This window comes from Alligator sinensis, unplaced genomic scaffold (genome assembly GCF_000455745.1).
Source record: "Alligator sinensis unplaced genomic scaffold, ASM45574v1 scaffold71_1, whole genome shotgun sequence".
Lineage (NCBI taxonomy): Eukaryota > Metazoa > Chordata > Crocodylia > Alligatoridae > Alligator > Alligator sinensis.
This window is the reverse complement of record NW_005841834.1, coordinates 6943603-6963141: the sequence shown is the minus strand read 5'-3', so window position 1 is coordinate 6963141 and position 19539 is coordinate 6943603. Positions and strand designations below refer to the sequence as shown.

General features: G+C 38.1%; 1 protein-coding gene across 8 annotated transcripts in view; it reads right to left on the bottom strand.

The window, feature by feature from the left end:
- The window catches only part of NCOA2 (nuclear receptor coactivator 2), a 263699-nt gene that overhangs the window by 49975 nt on the left and 194185 nt on the right, over positions 1-19539 (bottom strand). For 5 of the 8 annotated variants that reach the window (XM_025200406.1, XM_025200409.1, XM_025200413.1 and 2 more), the window contains 7 exons: positions 18031-18149; positions 13670-13847; positions 11690-11875; positions 10423-10521; positions 10187-10327; positions 6370-6514; positions 2928-4197 (listed from right to left, as the gene is read on the bottom strand). In XM_025200406.1, coding sequence (XP_025056191.1) covers positions 2928-4197; positions 6370-6514; positions 10187-10327; positions 10423-10521; positions 11690-11875; positions 13670-13847; positions 18031-18149 — 2138 coding nt within the window. The remainder of the gene's footprint in view (positions 1-2927; positions 4198-6369; positions 6515-10186; positions 10328-10422; positions 10522-11689; positions 11876-13669; positions 13848-18030; positions 18150-19539) is intronic. The other 3 variants (XM_014518839.2, XM_025200432.1, XM_025200438.1) reach the window with 1 other exon arrangement.

Below are 19539 nucleotides of genomic sequence, written 5' to 3'. Positions count from 1 at the left end.
GGAGGGGGAGCCAGCCAGAGTGTGCACTGCGCAGGGGCTGAAGGGACAGAGAGCTCCCTTGTCCCTTCAGCTCATGCAAGAGGGAAGCAGCTCCAGTCCCATCTCCCTCCTGGTCCCAGCACTGCTTCCTGGTCTCCCCTGCATCTTCCCCCCAGTCCCAACACTGCTTACTCCCATGCTGGGGCACGGGACATTGCTCTAAACCAGTACCACTGAGCCAGGTTGCGATCTGGAGTTCCATGTAGCTAGGAGCTGTCCTCTGCTCCCAGACATCTCTCCCCAACTCCCTGGGGCCCAGGCCTGACCTCTGTGCCCTCTGCCAACCTGGAGCTGGCACTTGGGGGAGCCTGGAGCTCCTCCCGGGCTGCTGCAGGGGGGCAGAGCAGGGGAGGGGAGCAGGAGCAGCCCTGGACTCAACTGTTCCCAATGGGAGCAGCTCCCGACAGGGGCACATGTGTATATGTGCCCCCAGGAATGCTTTAATAAGCCTGAATTTTCTTCGCAGTAAATTCAGGCACATTAATTGCATATGTAGACACACCCAGTATTCCCAGCTCTCATTATTATGTCATGAGTCTTGCAGTGTTTAGTGTTGTTTTTCTCATAGCTGCAGCTCCTGGAATGATGTAACTAAGTAAGGATCTCAGGGTTCATATTTTTAAAAAAATGAAGTGTTTAGTAGAGAAGAACATGAAAACATATACTTATACTTATCACAGCATATAAAACCAAAAGTGATTGGGAAGCATGACAGAAATCTGCTGTCTCTTTTAAGAATGCCTGGAATAAATATATATATTTCACTTTGTCAAATTATACAACCTTGTCCAATCACCATGTGAAACTCAGAAAATGAAACTGGACTCTTATTTACAACCCAGTGTAACTTGAGGTAACTCCACTGCCTTTAGTGAGGACTTCTGGGGATCCACCAGGATAAGTAAGAACTGCATTTGGTTGCTATACTGGTACATTATAATGAATTCCAATGGGACTGGGAGAAAAGTTTATTAAAAATGGTGATCACTGTGTAGGGTTAATCAGTTTGCTGTATCAAATTGGTTCCTGCTGTTGGAATTGTTAAAGTGAGGGGTTGTTATTATGATGATTTTTAATGAGGTTTTACTGTATTTACAATAGTTTACTGCTGTCAGCATAGTTTTGTACTTCTGCACATCTATGTTTTCCAGCCTAATAAAGTATTACATTTTCATTTAGAATCTGATTGCTTCCACCCTATTATGTTTAATGCCTTGCAGACATTAACTGCATAGAGAACTATATTAACATCCAGGCCTGAAGATTAATCACTTAAGAAATTAGTATAATTTGGCTCAGTTTCCCTTCTGAAGGGTAGGAAGGATTGGAAAATTATAGTTATGCCTAAGTAATGGTAGCATCTGTCAAGACTTATCAAAGTAAGGGAAATAAAGGAGGCTTAGAAAACAGTTGGGTGATGTGTGCTTCTAACTGTGTCATGGTACATTTCTGTAACCATGTTTGGCCTCTCTATTCCTGACACTTACCTTTGCCCCTACAATCTCTTATTGGTTAGAAACTGACGAAACTGCAGTTAAAAATCCACAATGTAGCAATAATATGACTATGCTGTCTATCCCCTGAGCTGCCTCACAATCTGAAAAAAGTAGTATAGACTTCCCCACAAAAGCAAATACGCATAAATAAAGAAGCTCAACCCCAAAGAGCAAATTAGAAGCTGCAATGTAAAGTAGAAGGGCACAGTTCTGAAAAAGCCATGCACGTACTTTCTTAAATGATCATGAATTATGGGTGAGAATGCAGGCACAGGACACTACCTAGGGATTAAAAACCAGCCGGGAGAGTTGATGGCATGGGGTAAACTATGTAACCCCCGCTAATCATTCATTCCCCAGGAAATGCCCTGTGCCAGAACTGTTATCGAAATAACCCTTTTAAAAATAAATAAATAAAAATATTAAAGTGATTTACTTTCTTGTGCAGTTCCATTACTGAGAGAGAAAACTAAAAACAGAAGGATGCACAATGGCTGGGGTACTGTGTTCATTCTGGAGTACTGTGTTCAGTTTTGGGCCCCCCACTACAGAAAGGATGTGGACAAATTGGAGACAGTCCAGCAGAGCGCAACAAAAATGATGAGTGAGTAGGGAGCTTACTGTGGGCAAAGGTAACTTGTAAAGTCAATAGTTTTGCACTATCTTGCGTACATATTTTGTACGAACAATTGTGCTTCAAACATCTATTTACAGTCAAGTCCCCATATATCTTGGAGGGTTGTTTGGAGAATCCTGTCTGTGGGTTGTTTGTTTTATTACGAGCCGCTCTGAGCCTTTTGGATATGGTGGGATATAAATCTAATACATAAATAAATAACTAAATACAGTAAGACATGGACCCACACAATATAAAACAACTTGTATTTGAATTCTAGAGTTACTTGAATTTAAAAACTAAAAATAAAGGGAATGCTCTTTTGTTTTGGTGTTAAACTGCAGGTAATATTCAATACAAGCAACAACAACGCTAATTCTTTATCAGCTTTGCAGACAGCACTTGGCCTTGGAAAGAAGCTCATTCAAGATACGAGTGCTATGGCAGTCAACAGGTAAGCATCTACCAACATTTGCAAGATGCCACAGTTTCCCCTATTCTAAGCATACTTAGGTACCAGTGGTTGGCAAACATTGACTTTTTACTGGTGACCTCCAGAATTCACTTTGACATCCTGTCACTCCTGGGATAAGGCTGTCAATCATGCAATTAATCTGCTCTTCCTAGAAAAGTGACATTCACAACTAACACATTTAGGTAGATTTAGAGCCAAGGTTATATCTTAAAAATAAACAATTACATATTAGCCACCCACAGTTAGGAAGTGTTAGCTGCGTTAGAATATCTGGAATTACACAGAATCAGAGGTTTCTTACCTGTTCGTTGGACTCAAAGTTTATCTCCTCCTTTTCTGTCTTCATAGCTATTAATTTTGTGCTACCAGAAGTGTCCGTCTTACTATCCAAACGCTCCAGTTTTGGGGTTATTTCTGGTAAGCCAATATCTTTAGTATCATCTTTATCTAGCAAGTAGCGAAGTAGTGCATTCTCTTTCTTCTTAGGACTCACTGGTTCCTGTTTAACAGTCACCTCTGAACCAGGAGCTGTGCTATTCGACTCCTGATTCAGTTCTTTGCCTGTGGCCTCTGCTGTAAGCTTGGCCAAATCTACAGGAGAACTACTATCCTGCAAAAGTCTGTGCAAAATTTTATGCTTCTCCTTGAGCGAGGTTCCATGTGCTGAACCAGAACCAGATAAACCTCCTGTGGAGTCTTTGTTAACGTCTCCAATGGGATTGGACAAGGGTGAAGGCTCCATCTGATCAGATTTGGTGGTCAGCAATTGTAAGAGCTTTGTCTGGCTTTTTCCATCATGCAGTCTGTTCTGTCCATCAGGTCTCTCACTGCTGACAACTTGGGACATGTTGTTATCATTACTGTCTTTCTGTTCTCCTGAATGGCAGGTACTTTCTGTTTGTCCAGTTGTACCTTCTGATTGCTCCCCATAAAGTCCAAAGCAGTCTTTAGAGTCCAGGCTTCCCATTTTGCTTAGCTGAGGAGGATTCATATTAACCGGGGAATTTTGTAAGTTACCCATTTTTAGGTCAGGTGAAGCCAACGATGACCCTAGAGAAACTCCATGACCTTCACTGAGGGCTTGAAGTGCATTTAGGGAACTGTTGGTATAACTATGGCTATTTCCTGTGCTGCTGCAAACGCCCACAGGTGAATGCAAGCTTCCTGCAGGGGAAAATTGACTGGGTGGGATTCGAGGACTTCCTGCCACTCCAGGACTCACACGATGCCTTGGGGAAAGCATAGAGTTTGGCTGTCCTGGGTTCATGCCAGGGCTGCTTTGTGAGGGACTATTAATTTTTAGTGCATAGTTACTACCCTGAGGAGTGGATGCTTGTATGCTTGACACATGGTTCATTCCCCCTGAACCACCAAACCTGCCTGCTGGCATGCCCATTTGTTCCTTTGGGCCATTTATGGCAAAATTTATATTGCTACTGATGGTCATATCCTGACCTGGATTCCCACTGCACATAGCCTGATGGGCAGGGCTGCTGGAACTAATTGGGTTCATTGTCTTTCCCACTGCTTGTCCAGGCAAATCCTGATTCATTCCACAGACATTCTGCTCTCTGTATTATGAGAGGGGGAAAACACATGCATTAGCTAAGAAAGAAAACTTTTATACTACACTTGCATTAAAAGTAAAACTCCTTTAAAAATAGGAAAACAAATATAACTGAAAAAACAGATAATGGGTTTGATAAAAGCTATCTGCAGCTGCCTGCATGGCTATATGTGCACAGTTCTGCATCAGCAACAACAGTATATTGTTCAGGAACTCATTAGTATATCTCTGGCTACAAAGAAGAAATGTACTCATCTTAAATGATAGAAGCTAGATAAAGGTAACAAGTACAATTACAGTATCTCTCTTTGTGAATATATTTTTTCTACATTGCAGGATGAATTACCTTGCAAATAAGAGGGAGGTTTCATCTTCTTAGACAAATGACCCAAATAAATACATATTTTACAGGACAGCTGTAGCCAGATGCTTTGCCAGAGTCTGAAGTTCTGTGAAAAAGCCCTTCCACTAGCCTGGAGCATCTTTGGTATCTGCCTTTTAGGCCCACAATAAAAAGCAATTTTAAGATGTCAGGAAATGATGAGTCAAATTTACATAGTGTAAGAAGAGCTGCCAAAGAATTTTAAAACTGCTCCAAAAGTATAGAAGACAAAAAAACCCACTGGAAACAAGTTCAGAATGAGACTAGTGTTTCACCAATCTGGTTCCGGTCACACTTTTTGAAAATTAATGTGCAAACTGTAGCTCATATATCAGAGACAAGGTTTGGAAAAGGGAGAGAGAGGGAGAAAGCAAGGAGAAAGTTGTTTAAGGCACATCTAAGAACCTTCTGGTTTTTTTCTCTTTAGAATTTGGCTAAAATTCTTTGAATATGCAGGGAGGTTATTCTTCTATTGTAAAAGTTACACTTGTTTGTTTGCTTGAATCCAACATTTTCCCAAGCTCTCAGAGGAACACTGAAATACTTAGGACCCAGTCAAATTACATAGGCCAAAAATTTAGGTTTTGAGAAAAAGATAATAAAACCTGGGTTCTCTTCACTGAGTATTTAATTAAAAAAATAAAAATAAAAAATCATTAATTTTATAAGCACTTATGATTTGTATTTAGACATTCGTTTTCAGTGCTTGCATAGTAAAAAAAAATTGCAGTCAAATATTAAAATTTAGTAGTGTCGGTCTAAGTAAACCATAAATAAAAATAACAGATCACAAACAAAAGTAAAACTGCCTATTCCATTTTTGTTAGCCAAGATGGGCAAAATGCAGAAAATGAATGAGTAGTAAAGACTCTACTGTTCTCGTAGTACAAGTGTTCTGTAGCAAGAGTCAGGACATCTGCTTTATTAAAATGTATAATCTTTAACATGACAATACTTTAATTTACAACTCTGGCAGATGCTCATGAAATACCAGATGTATTCACAAATCTAAACAAAACAAGTTTCAAACTGTTAAATAGCAGCTTTCAGTTAGGTGAATACAATATCCAAATCTGTAACTGCTCTACATTTTTTCAGCTTTAATTAGATTTACAACTGTTTTTTCCCCTCCTCAAGAAAGCAATAATGTAGCTGCAAACTGAAATAACATTATAATTGTAGCACTGTACTAAAAAGCAATTCTAAATTAAAATTTGGCACAAAGAAGCCATTCATGCATTAAACTAATTCAAATTTTAGTTGTCAAATGCTGGGGTGTGGGATTATTTACATTTGAATCCAATATTTTGCTACATAAAAAACAAAACAAAACTGGAAGTTGTTAGCCTTTCTTTCTTAGGAAGCACTCTGAAATTATGATGCTACACACTAACATGTTTTGAAACAGTTTACAGCTGCGAAAGCACTATGAACACCAAATATGATCAGGACACGTAACTGTCCTGCAAAGTAATAGTTTATCTAAAGCATGGCTCTAGCAGCTACACTTAAGTTTTGACATAACTTTTTTGTGGAAGACTAGTGATCCATTCTGAACTACAGGAATTTTCAGGTTTTAAGACATGATGATTATCTTGATTCTTAGTATTTTCCTGTTAAACCAGTTAACTCCAAAACTATATTACTCAGAAGCTTACTTACAGCTGTTAGCTATAGGCCAAATGAAAAGTCTATCAGTCAATATAATGTACATGAAACACTGACTATTCTTGCCATGTCTCTCCCTACACTCAGGGAAATAGGGGGAAAACCTGTGAAACTAACAAAGATTACCTGTGAAGCATATGCAAGGATATTACAAGCTGAGGTTCATTAGTCTGAGAACGGATGAGCCTGCTCTTTGTTTGGGCAGCAACTATAGTGCCATCAGACAAGGAAAATCGATAGACAGGACTGAATGCTAGTCCCTGCCTCAGCACTGCAAACAAACAACAAAATTAAGGAGAAATTAGTGAGGCAGACATAAAACACCAATATCCTAAAATTCATTAGATTTGGTTGTTTATATATCTTTTGGATATCATAGGAGTTGAATGATTTTAACCATCATCACAAAAATATGGCATATTAAAAGACTACAGATGTTCTGTGGATCTGAATACTGACAATACTTACAATATGAAGCATATCAAATAAAGGAATTTAATATTATGAATGGAGCTCATGTGCTTATGAATGAACAGGGCTAATAAAATCATTAGTGTGTGATATATTTTGGAGCAAATCAACACTGGCCGACTTGGATCAACTTGTGATCTGGGGACCCTAATGGACTTCAGTGAAGGGGAGGCTAGGAAGTCCATGATGGCCTCACTTCTTTTACTCAGCAGATATGTAATATTTTTCTTCCAATATCTGTCTAATGCCTCTTGCTGGTATTGTAAGTTTTTCTCCATATTTACCACCTACTATGTGTATAGAACCAGGAATAGACATTAGTTTTACTAGTATAAGCGACTAGAAACCAGTATATACCTGTAACAGAACAGAACCCTGGTGCACAAAACTGCTCTATACCCATAACAGAACTGAAGTTTGGCATACAGACTGGTTTAAAAATGGCAGAACCCATCTAAGATTTGTCCCCTGACCAAAGAGCGAATGCACATTCTGTTTACTACTGATCTAAACTACGCCACTTATAGAAAACCATGGAAATTAGATCAATTCCACCTTGGGCTTTTTGAATGTCTGTAGCTAGCCTAGATGTTCAGTGCAAGTGTCTAGCACTTGCATGTGTCCTACTCTCCTAAGTTCCTCATGATTTGCTTACATACTTTTCAAAATCAAAACCCCTAAGCATTTATGCTGTTTGTTTACTTTTTTTTTGCGTGTTGTGAAACTGGACTCAAATGCTCATCAATACAGAAAAAAAAAAAGCATGAGAGTGTTTCTATATTAGGTACTGTTTAAGAACGTTTAAGAAAAACTGCAGTCAGGCTTTGGAACTAAATTCCTGAGTATCCCTTTAATTTCTTAACTACTTTTCGTATACATTTTCTAAAGAGCGTCAAAGAGTATCTTCCTATCCCCGATTGGTTTTCATGTCTTCTATATGTTTTTTAATTTTCCCTGACACAATGAAACTAATGGCACTGAAACAGTATTCCAAGTGTAGCTTTATTAATCCTTTGCATAGTGCTACAACAACCTCTTCAGACTGATAACACTTATGTGACTCATTTCCTTTCCTACCCTCACACTGTTATATATAACATAGTACAAGGTTTTAAAGCAGGGGTGGGTAAAATACGGCCCGTGGGCTGGATCCGGCCTGCCAGGCCATTCTATCTGGCCAGCAGGGCCCCTAAAAAATTTAGAAAATTAATATTTGTTTGCTCCTGGCTGCCTGTAAGATAACAGGAGACAAGGGCAGTAGATCCCAGGGGGGCCAGCAGCAGGACGCAGCAGCCCAGCCCGTGGCTCCTGCCTGCATTGCTGGACCAGGAGCATGGGGCCACACTGGTACCCTGGTGGGGTGTGTGTGTGTGTGTGTGTGGGCGCGCGCGCGCACACGCGCGCAGGTTAAGTCTCACATGCACACCCCACCATACACATGTACCCACACCCTCCCCTCACACTGCCACACACACACACACACACACACACACACACACCCCCCTCACACACCCCAGCCACCCTCTCCCCACACACAGCTCTCCACAAACCCCATACCCACTCACACACCACATGCTCCCTCACCTCACACTCCCCACATCTATCCACCTCCTACAGACACACTCGCATCCTTCCCTAGACCCCACATACCCACAGCCCCCCACAAACCTATACCCACTCCCCAATATACAAGTAAGACTTCACTTTAAGCTATTATATACAATCACCTCTGTGTACACTACAGAAACACATGTAAACAAGGACAAAAATATATTTTGAAATCAAATTAATGAAGGTTGTAGACGCTCGCTTTTTAGAATATAATTTGGCATTTTTATGGTTCTGAGATGGCAAAACCCCTTGCTGAAAGGAGTACTTCCAGGGGGTAAGGGGATGGGCTTCTGGTAGCAAAGGTGAGGGGACGGGATTTCCAATCGCAGGATGGCGACCAGGGGGTGGGGCACCTGTCAGGGGGCGGGGCTACCTATGCGGCCGTTGACAGCTTGCCAGAACTTGGTAAGCGGCCCTCCAGCCAAAGTAATTGCCTGCCCCTATTTTAAAGAATTTTTTAGGCAATGAGAAAATTGGACACACAAGTTAAACAACCAGAGTTTTTGTAGAGTAAAAACATACAGGTGTAAGAACAACGCAATAAAAACCTACATCTACAAAACAACACAAAGCAGAATTTGACTTTAACATATGTCCTTGTTTCAAGATACTCTTTGGGCAGCAGAAGGTCCATAGTACTAGCCTTAGCATATATCACATCAAGAAGTTTGAGCACTGCATGCCAATAAGATAGAAGTGAAATCTCTACTTAGATTATTTTCTTAACTATTCTTTAAACTAACAAGAAACTTTCTGTATTCCTCTTCAGGAAATGCTTTTTTTCCCCCATCGCAGCCAATACAAAGAAAGTCCATTTTAACCACACCTGCCATACTTTGCATTTGGCATCAAGATCAGTTTGCAAGGCTTGCAACTGAGATGCTGGACATACAGCTCTTTTTTTTGAGCATGGCCAGAAATTATACCTGGGCAGGGTTGACTTTAGATGTCCCTTCTTTTGCTTCAGTATGCAAATCACAGCAAAAACCTTAAAGCAGTCGACATGGGGGTTTCCTTTTGTAAAGTTCAAAGGAAGTGGGAGTTGGTACATGCTTGGTAGCATCTTACTCCTTGCAGGAGAATCTCCTTGCGAAGGAGACACTTCAGACATTCATTTTAACCTAAATCTTGGCTACAAATTTTACTGGAAATTGTGTTTCAACAGGAATACTTGTGGAATAAAGAACTACTAACACAAGTAACCTGATTCTGACCTGTGATTAGAATCTGCATAGATGGTACGTAGGAGAAAAAGTACCCCAAGCCCTAGCCTCTGCCATGAATTCCATTAAGAGCCTTTCCGCTGCACTACACTATCCTTCATCCTCCCTTCCTTATTGTCTACGTTCTTGACTTTGTGGATATTCTAATGTTATTTTCCACTAGCTGATGGTCTACCCTCACTGCCGCACAGCTTTCACTAGACATCAGTGCTGAAGCTTCAGTAAATCACAGTGAACCTTTTTTGTGGTGAACCAAGACTGCAAGAGTAATTTTTTTTGTAGAGAAGTGAAATAAACATCTTTAATTGTTTCAGTGAACTGGACCATGCTGTAGTAAAAGTTTTCTGTAAACAAGAAGGCCGTAGCCCACCTCACTAACAAGATCACAAAGGTTTGAAGATATAAAAGCAGGTGACTGATAAGCATGCAACAAGCATGGTAAGAATGAGAAAAAGGAAAGTGATGCACAATCCAACTAGAGAAAAGTATACTGTTCACTGGGGATATTGGCTTTAGATAGAGGGGTCTTCAATAGCCCTTGCTTAGCCCATGTGGACATGATGTAAACAGAGCATGACCAATGGATAAAGCAACAAAGAGTTCAAAGATTAGAAAATATTAAAAATAGAAAATCGAACCTTCTTGGTGATGCCTCTTGGCAAATGATATCTCTCCCTCATGCTGTGCATGGAATCTTTGAATGCACCTTCTCACCAAATCCTCCCAGCCAGGCTTCATGGCTGCTCTCATGGTGCTAGTGTCCAGTGATGTTATCTTACCTGCGTTAAATAAAAGCAACATTACAGTTATTTTCTCTTTTTTAAAACCCCCTGGAAAACAGCAAATTGAGAGAGAAGTTTTGTTTTCATGATACCTTGTAGGTCTTGGCGAGTAGTAAAATTCTCTGATGAGGGAAGTGGCCTTTCCTTCATTGGGACTCTTCTTGCAACACAAATCAAGCATGACTGCAAATCTTAAATGAAATAGTATTATGTCAGAAACTTTGGAAGTAGGGAAGCTGAGCAGGGAAAGATGTTTTTAAGGAACAAAACAGAATAGTTAGGTTTTGCATGCAGTTGCATGACTGAGGGAGGCTGACCAGGGCAGGAACCATGAGCAATACCTTTGTGGGGCGAGGTCAGAAATAGCCATACCACTGCAGCCAGCACTGCCCCATGATTCACGGATGCCCCAGGTGCAGTTGCCATGCTACACCTCTCACCTCTGCTTGCATTGCATTTTGGATTCAGTTAGTACTCATGAATGCAGAGATGGATAGCACTGACAGGGCTCACACTGGTCTTCAATTAAACTAAAAGTCCAGAGGGAGGGATATTTTTTTTTGTCAAGAAAATCTCTGGGAGGATTCTGTTGTATTACCTTATACCAGCCCCATATCGGGGTATTTATGGACATTTTATTAATTCTTTCATCTAAAAGACAGAAGACCATGGTCCATAACAGGTGGCACATGCAAATAAATTGTTGCATTTATTTGCATATTTTTCCATGTTTATGCATATAGCTGCAGCTCAACAGCTTTTCAGATAATTAATAGAAAACAACATATTGCATGTGTAAAGAGCACAATTCTCACATTTTAATTTCTGAACCGCATTCCTTCAAAATGTATCTGAAGTACTTGTCCTTCTTGAGGAGGAAATTTCATAGTAAATGCTTTTGGAGTGATCTGAGAGCTTAAGCTGCATATGAGAAAATTTAACTAGTGAAGAAGTAAGTGGCAAAGGAAATGGTAAACCACAACAGTTATCATGTTCTGATAACTTAGAAGTTGCCACATGAAATTCTGTTACCACTGGGCCACATTTTTCTTATAGTTATGCTGGCATAAATCCAGAGTGAGCAGGCTGACATATGAAGTCACTCCTAATTTATACCAATGTACCTGAATAAGTTGTGTGAAGGCCGGTGTGCCACCCACACATGCACAAATTAAGAGAAAAAAAAACCTCACACAGCTTAATGAAAGAAGGAAAACCCACAAATGAAAGAGGGTAAAATTCTCTCCACTGCTCTGAAACTACTGTATCTTGATTTCATTACAACTCAGCTCACAATTATTTGGATTGGTACTGGAACACCATAGAAGTGAGCAAGTCTAGTAGGTATTCTCACTTTACCTTCACCGTCCTCCTTGATGGACTTTGGTTGAGAAACAGCAAAGCACTGCATAGTTTCATATTTTTGATGTGCTTCCTGGTTATCATGGCCTTCTTCAGAATCAGTTGAAGGTTTTACCAGCATCCGACAATTAAAGGTATGGCTGTTGCGCCTAGGAGCTTCACCAGACCAAGGTCCCCCATTCACTGAGTAAAGCAAAAAATACAATGTAAGGTTATTCTCAGAGGTGTTCATTCCAAGCATAATTTAAACCTAAAATTAATTATGGTACTTTATTTATAATGTCATTTAGTATGTAGTACAATTTTGATATAAGAACATGAGCTGGCTTGTGGAAAGTAATTTAAAAAAAAATTCTCATAATTTAAACTGAATGACAATCTCTAGTTCAGCTGCCTTGTCTTTTACTTGATTAGGCAGCTTGATTAGAATAGCAATATAGCAGTACAGAGTCTTAATTACCAAACATAAAGTGATAGAGCATAATAATCGATACTCTCACTGACACTTCTCCCAATTCCAACTAGAGGAGCTGGAATAGAGGACACACTTACTCTGGTGAAAACAGTCTTTATACCAATGGGGGGAGGGGGGGAAGGCAGGGGAGGAGTTTACACATAGTGCAGATCCCAATTCTGGCAACTTACTAGAATCTGATGTGGAGTTACCCCAGGACAAAACAGATTTGAAAATATTTCAGATGCATATGTGCCTAGTTATCCTGGAACCGCTCAAAGAAAACTGGCTATTCCCATCATTCCTGCCACCTAGTGGTAAGTCACCTACTCTGCAGCAGCTACGCCAAGGTAACTGGTCATCTGTCCCTTCTGCGTTGCAGCCATGTACAAAACCAATGTAAATCAAATTAAGTTAATTTATCATATTTCCAGGTCTTCTATGCTAAGGCCTGGAAAAAAGAATGTGCAGTATGGCAATGTTAGCCCGTTTAAGTCTGGAAACAGTTGGCTATTATTATAGAAAGAAATAATATTGAAAATATTATTCACTAAGAGCTTGGACAGATTAGGGACATGATTAGAGAAAAAGTTAACCTGAAGAAAACAGAAATGTAAGACAGCAAGCCAAAATAAAACAAATATCTTAAACTACAACACAGAAGACTACAGGAAGAGGATAATAAAACTAAAACCCTGTCCAGAGTACTTCAGGCAAGTAAAACCAAAGGAAACAAAAGCCTAGGATGCATAAATATAGATACAGGGTATAAATCAGAGCAAATTATTGTAACACTGCATAAAGAACTAATGAGGCCATAATAAAATAGTGTGTATAATCCTGCTCAACCCTTTATAATGGGTAATAAATACATGGAGAAGGCAAAGAAAAGGCAGACATGAACAATGCAGTAACTTGTATTTCTTAGCCATTCGAAAATGTAACACTTTTTCTTCTTCTGTAACAGGTTTGTTCAAAAAATTAAAAAAACAACATTAGAAGAAATAAAGTATGAATATAACAGAGGTGCAACTAATACAATTGCTTTATTTTTGTTTAAAAGAATGGGATAAACACTTGGGAGAAAGAAATTTAATTTCATTATTTTTTTTAAAATTTTATTTATTTATTTATTTTTTACACGATAGTTTCTCCTATGGAAAAAGTCCTTTCTCCTTTTATATTATGTATAATTTCTTACAATATCCAGACTAGAAGGAGAACTCACAGGGAATATAAAGATTCACTCTAAAGAGCTTGTAATAATGTCAATCGCATGTGCCAGTTGCTATGAGCAACTTTGAACAAAAGCTAAACCAAAATGAAGAGACAAAAGGAGGATGTATTTCAGAAACAATCAATTATCACATAGCCATTAGATATACTGACAGTAAATACAGTGCATATGACAAAGATTTAAGTAATGGGGTGACATCAGCTGAAGTAATTAAAACATTAACTTAAGAAACCAAAGCTATATGCAAATAAGCAATGGTATTTTTTTTTGAGGGAACTGAATGTACCTAAAGATTTTGGCAGCAGATTTCTGACAAATTCATTGTGGTCCCCTACATGCAGGATGCTGTACACACTTGTGTTCATCAGCTCTTCTTGGTTGTACCTTAGGTACTGTGTCACATTCTCAGAAACAAACACAACATTGCCTTCCAGGTTCACTACAAAGAAGAACCCATCTAGGGCCTAGAATAAAAAGAGAAAAGCCATAATCAGATTAATAAAACACACACAGAAAACAATACTCTTCTCTGAAGGACAGATGTCTTCACTGTTCCTGTTCCTGCCACCCCACATCCCCCCAGCCCTTGTCTTGATAATAAAATATGAAAAGAATAAGAAATTTTATATAGAGGATCAAATCCTATTCAAAGTATAATCCAATTGTTAGAGATGTAGATTTCATGTTAATAGTAGGCTAGTATGAAGTCAGCACTTGGTCAGAAGCAAAAAGCATCTTAAAGTCTATAGTGCACTGAATTTCTCTCTCTCTATAATTTGTGACAGCTGAATTATAGGACTTTTTAAAAACTGTCTGCTATCCACCTTTTGAAACACATGCCAAATATTGTGTTTTGTTTCTCCCCATCAGGAAAAAAATGAAATGCATCTCCACAGGGCATTCCCATGATAAAATAAAATCATAGTGTTGTTTCCCAGCAGTATTTGGTTTTAAGATGCAAACATAATACTGCATAAGTGCCTAGGAATAACTCAAAGACTCTCTGTTTAATTTTATAACATATACAGATCAGGGATACAGATTTAAAATTGAAAGCATCACAGCTACTGGGTCCAAGCATTCGATTATCAGGTCATGGACCTTTTCCCACTTTGCCTGATTTATTAACCTTTTCAGAATAGTATATGAAAATCATCAAAAAACTGGTTAGCTTGCATTTTGATTTGGAAGTGCAAATGGACAATGTTATGCCTATAGTAAAGAAAAAAGCACTGTTGATAGAACATAATGGTTACACATGACTTTTTCAGGAATCCAGACTAATTATCTACCTGACCAAACCATACTCCAAACTAGTTCTTAGGAGAGTTGTTATATCAAATACTATATATTAAACCCATGGGTGCTTTTTTCACCTGGTTCAGCCCCATGGGCTTCCTAATATGCACATTTAGTCCACTTAGACTGTAGAAACACATTAAAATACTGCATACCATTGAGCTGCTAGCTGATCCTTAATACATCTATATAATCCAATACTGAATCTTAAAGGACATTAAAGGAAAAAATATTTTATTGAGACCATAAAACATTTCAAATATATGTTTGAGATTGCACAGAGACAGCTTAAAATATAAAAAAACTGGAAAACAGAAATAAGGAGGGTAAAAGAAAGCACAGCATAACAGCTGAGCTCTCAAATTCATCATTAGCAATTTTTAAATTATAAAAATATGTACACATTTATATATATATAAACATAAATTGCCTGTTTCAGCACTGAAATACTTCAGATCCACTTGTTTTGTCAACTCTCATAATTTACGCCTCACTTTAGAAAAAAAAAAAGAAATATATCTGTTGCTTTTTTTCTGTTTCTTTATGGTTTTTTGGCTGTTTGTGAACGTTTGCCTCCATTTTATTTACTTTTGTAGAATTTGACCACTTAATTTATAACGTATATCTATTACAAGTTTTAATTTATTCAGATTCAAATCCTAACAGCAAATCATTTGTTAACATCATTGGTGTAGAAGAATGTCCTCATGCACTTATGTCCATGCTACATAAGGGAGATTTTTCAAATGTCAGGTAGGTGTCTCAAGTTGATTGGTGCTTTAACGACTTTTCTACAATTTTCTTTGCTATATCTTCCACAACCAAAAGCTTCCTATTGTAGTTGCTTTCTTGGCGAAGGACTGCTAGAGGCAACTTCCTCAGAGTTTTTGGAGTTGACCAAGGGATTCGCTAGAGGCTGGTAGGAGTGTAGGAACTGAGCATGTCCTATTCGCAGCACCCCAATCTCCTACTGTTCTGAAGCAAAAGGCACGTTCAGCTGCCCTTTACAGCAACCAGTAAGCTGTCAAGCCAGCTTATGCATCAAGCCATTTAAAATTTACTGAGGCTTCCACTTTGGTACTACTCGTTTCTTATTGTTTCCCCAGATGTATTTCAACAGGGCAGACAGCTGAAACAATAATGAAAACCAACATCCCTTCCTTCAGGGGCATTGCTCTGACAGGGTATCATGCTAGAGACAATGTAATCAGAGGGGAGAAAAAAAAAAACAGAACTTCTTTCCGAGGACACAATGGACCAGAGAAAGTTGGGCTCTGAGTTTTTGTTCATTACTGTCTCGGTGTCTTCTACACATACTTTTCTTGCCTTAGACAGGAAGGCTAGGTACAGACATTAAAGAAAGCCCAAGGCAGAATCAACCTAAGTTATGCCGTTTTCTCTAAGTGGTGTAGTTTAGATCAGTAGTGAACAGAACACATGTTCGCCCCTTGGTGGCGGGGGCAAATCTTAGACTGGGCTCCACCATTTTTAAACCAGTCTACATGTGCCGAACTTCAGTTCTATTATGGGTACAGACTGGTTTTCGATCACTTACACCGGTAAAAGTGTAACATCTGTATCTGACTGAAATGTCCCACCAAAACCAGTGATTATGATGAACTCTACTCACTTTCTTCAACAGGAAAACACGAGGACATCTACATTATATTCTTTACTAGAAACAGACAACTAAGTTCCTAAAACAAATAGCATAACTAGCACTGAGTCCACCGGTACATCCATTATTTTCCTTACTTGGCAAAAGAAAAAACATGTGGACATATCAAGACTGAGGTACATAAAGAGATGGAAAAGACCAAATCATATTTCCTTACACAGAAGCACAGAATATATCTGTAGTCTTTTCACAGTGAATGCTTAACAACTGTGCAATCTTTTATATATCTGTTGCACAAGGGCTTGAACAAAACATATTTCAAAGGAGAAGGAAAAAAGAAACTAAAACATAATAAATTAATGGTTGGCTAATAAGCAGGCATTTTACCTACCATATTTACTACAATTTACACACAATAGGAGATGGTAGAGGGTTTTTTTTTAGGCTTAATGTCTTTTTAGCATAATTTCTTTTTTTTTAATCCATGCGATTAAAACAGATTCTTATGATCAAATTAACGGATATATGAGATTAGAATTTTATCCAACAATACAAGAGTTATGAGGCTTAACTCCAATAGTTAGCGAAGAAACCCCCAAACGTTCAGTTCAGTGAGCATGTTTAATAAATATTAATTATAGTGTTTATTTAATTAAATTAATGAACTAGCTTTCCAAAGGACAACTTTGATGAATAAATAGGTCTAACCTTTTTGGTTTTGAGTATTTATACTGCATTTAGCCATGTGCAGTGCAGAGAACAATATCAACTGTTTGTGTTTTTATCTAATGAATCATGGAAAGCAGTTCAAATATATATAATTGGTATAGTTATTACAGTTTATAGCCAGGCTCCTGCTATGTTTTGGGAATACTAGCATAATTTAGATATCTGTAACTTGGCTCCTCCAGCTGGACTCAGAACTCTTTTTTTGGTATATATTAACCAATGTTCATCTATCCTTAGAGATAAAGTCTACAGTCAGAATGGGTATTAACTGTTTGCAAAAGACCTAACACAGATAAAACATCAGTACCACAGAGAGTATGCGATAGTAACATTATATATTAGCATCCCAGATGATGCATCTACACAATACATAACAATGATATCAATAGCTCATTTAAAGAGCTAGAGCTTTTTAACCAAGCTAAGCTAACCAAAAGTTTTATCCGGAAGAATTCTCACAAGTGATATTTTTAGCATTCTGCAGGGAAAATAATCATACTCCCTATAATGTAATGGCAAAAGTTATTAAGACTGTGGCAATGATGTACAGTTTAAGAGGATGCACTCCTATGCAGTGCACATGTATAAATCAATACTAGTATGCATCTGAGTGCTCCAAATCTCTCAGGTTTCACAGCGTATAAACTATGTACATATAAACATGCAGAAATATAAAGACATTACCTAAAAAACTGAAACATAAATACTATGAAAAATTCCAGCGATTAAATATATAATCAGTGCTATTCTAATCCTACTGCTCTTGGAATAAACAAGAGGCTTTTCTTCCCCCCACCCCCTAGTAACCTATGGGAATAACAAGCAATAACCTATGGGAAACAGCATAATAATGCCATGATGGCATTTATTAAAACCATACTACTTGACCATTTATTTCAGAGTCAGCCCCAGTTTGTTTTTTTCATTCCAGGACACTCATTTTTTCATTATAGGTAGCAAAATTAATTCAAATACAGTACAATGAAAATTGTGCCCTTCACCTCAAGCATCATTGGTCCAAGTGCATCCTTGTCAATGACACTCTGACCTGTAGATGATACATCTGCTTTTTGTACTTCATCTTCATTGGCTGCTGCAGCTTTTTCTGCAATAAAGAGGACTATGCATTAAATAACAGACTAGAAGTATTATGCATTGTCAAGTCTATAGTACGCTGTTACATAGCTACCAAGTAGTCACAGGGCAACGCCATTGCCAATGAGATTAAAGAGACTTCCATTGTGATACAACAGAAGTCTGACTAGTGTATTATACCTGATTTGACAAGTTATTTTTTAGAACATAAATAAATCAATTTAATGGTTTCATCCTAGTCCCTGGTAGATATCAGACTGAACTATTGGGTATATATACACTATTTAGAATGACACAGGATCTTTATTTACAAAGACCTGATCAGAAACTACACAAGAGTTTCAGGGTGAAAAACATGTATTAGGAGAGCTATCTATAAGAGCTTGCAAAGCTCCTGCCTACACATTTAAAAATAAAATGGAATAGAACATCAGGCTCCACTCCTGAGTTTATGCAATGTATAGTAGGCTTGGCACTCCCATTTTCACCCCACCCCAAGTTAAAACAAACATATGAGAAAAGAATTACACTGTAACTCGAAAACTAGTATCATTTACCAATGTGTACATAAAATACATATAACCTTGAGTGCACTGCATGAAAATTACAAACAACCAACAGAAGCAAACAACTTTTGGGGGAGATAATACCACCAGTGACTGCTGACAAGATACATATCAGAATATTTGCTTGTATCTACGTATTTCTATATTGATTAAACATCCAAACCAGAATTTGAGTCAAGATATTTAATAAACTTAATAAGTAACCAAAATTGCATTTACAATTATGACAACCTGTATTAATTATCCTATACTTTTTTTTTTGAAAAACATCATCTTGGCATTTAAAGATACATTCACCAAAAATAATTGGAAAAAAAACCCCTATAAAAGAACATATACACTCCACTAGGCTTAAAGTTAATGAAACACGATTAATGGATTGTGTTAATAACTATCAAGTCAAAATACTTTTTATATTGGGAGATCAATACAAACTTATGATCTAAATTAGTTACTGAATATTCCAAACTCCTACAATTTTTAGGTATGCTATTCTACTGTATGTTGTAAATACCTAAAAATATTTAACACAAGACAAATAAGAGTAAACTAAGATTGTTACACTCCCACTCCAAAGTTTATATTTTCTACATCACTGAATCACCAGAAATCCCATTCTGATAAGAATTATTAAAAATTCCATATGTAGAAGGGCCATTAAGACTTTGCAAAGCACATCTGTGGGAGAAAATTAAAGTATTGCTTACAGAAATTAAAAGGTATCAAAGAAAGACTCAAACCTACAGTATTTTCCATTGGCTATTTGAAGCCCCCTCAGATTTTCCTCTGAATTGTTTCCTTGGCAGAGGCTAGGAGGGTAAAATGAATGTAGTTACCCTACCCCTCTAG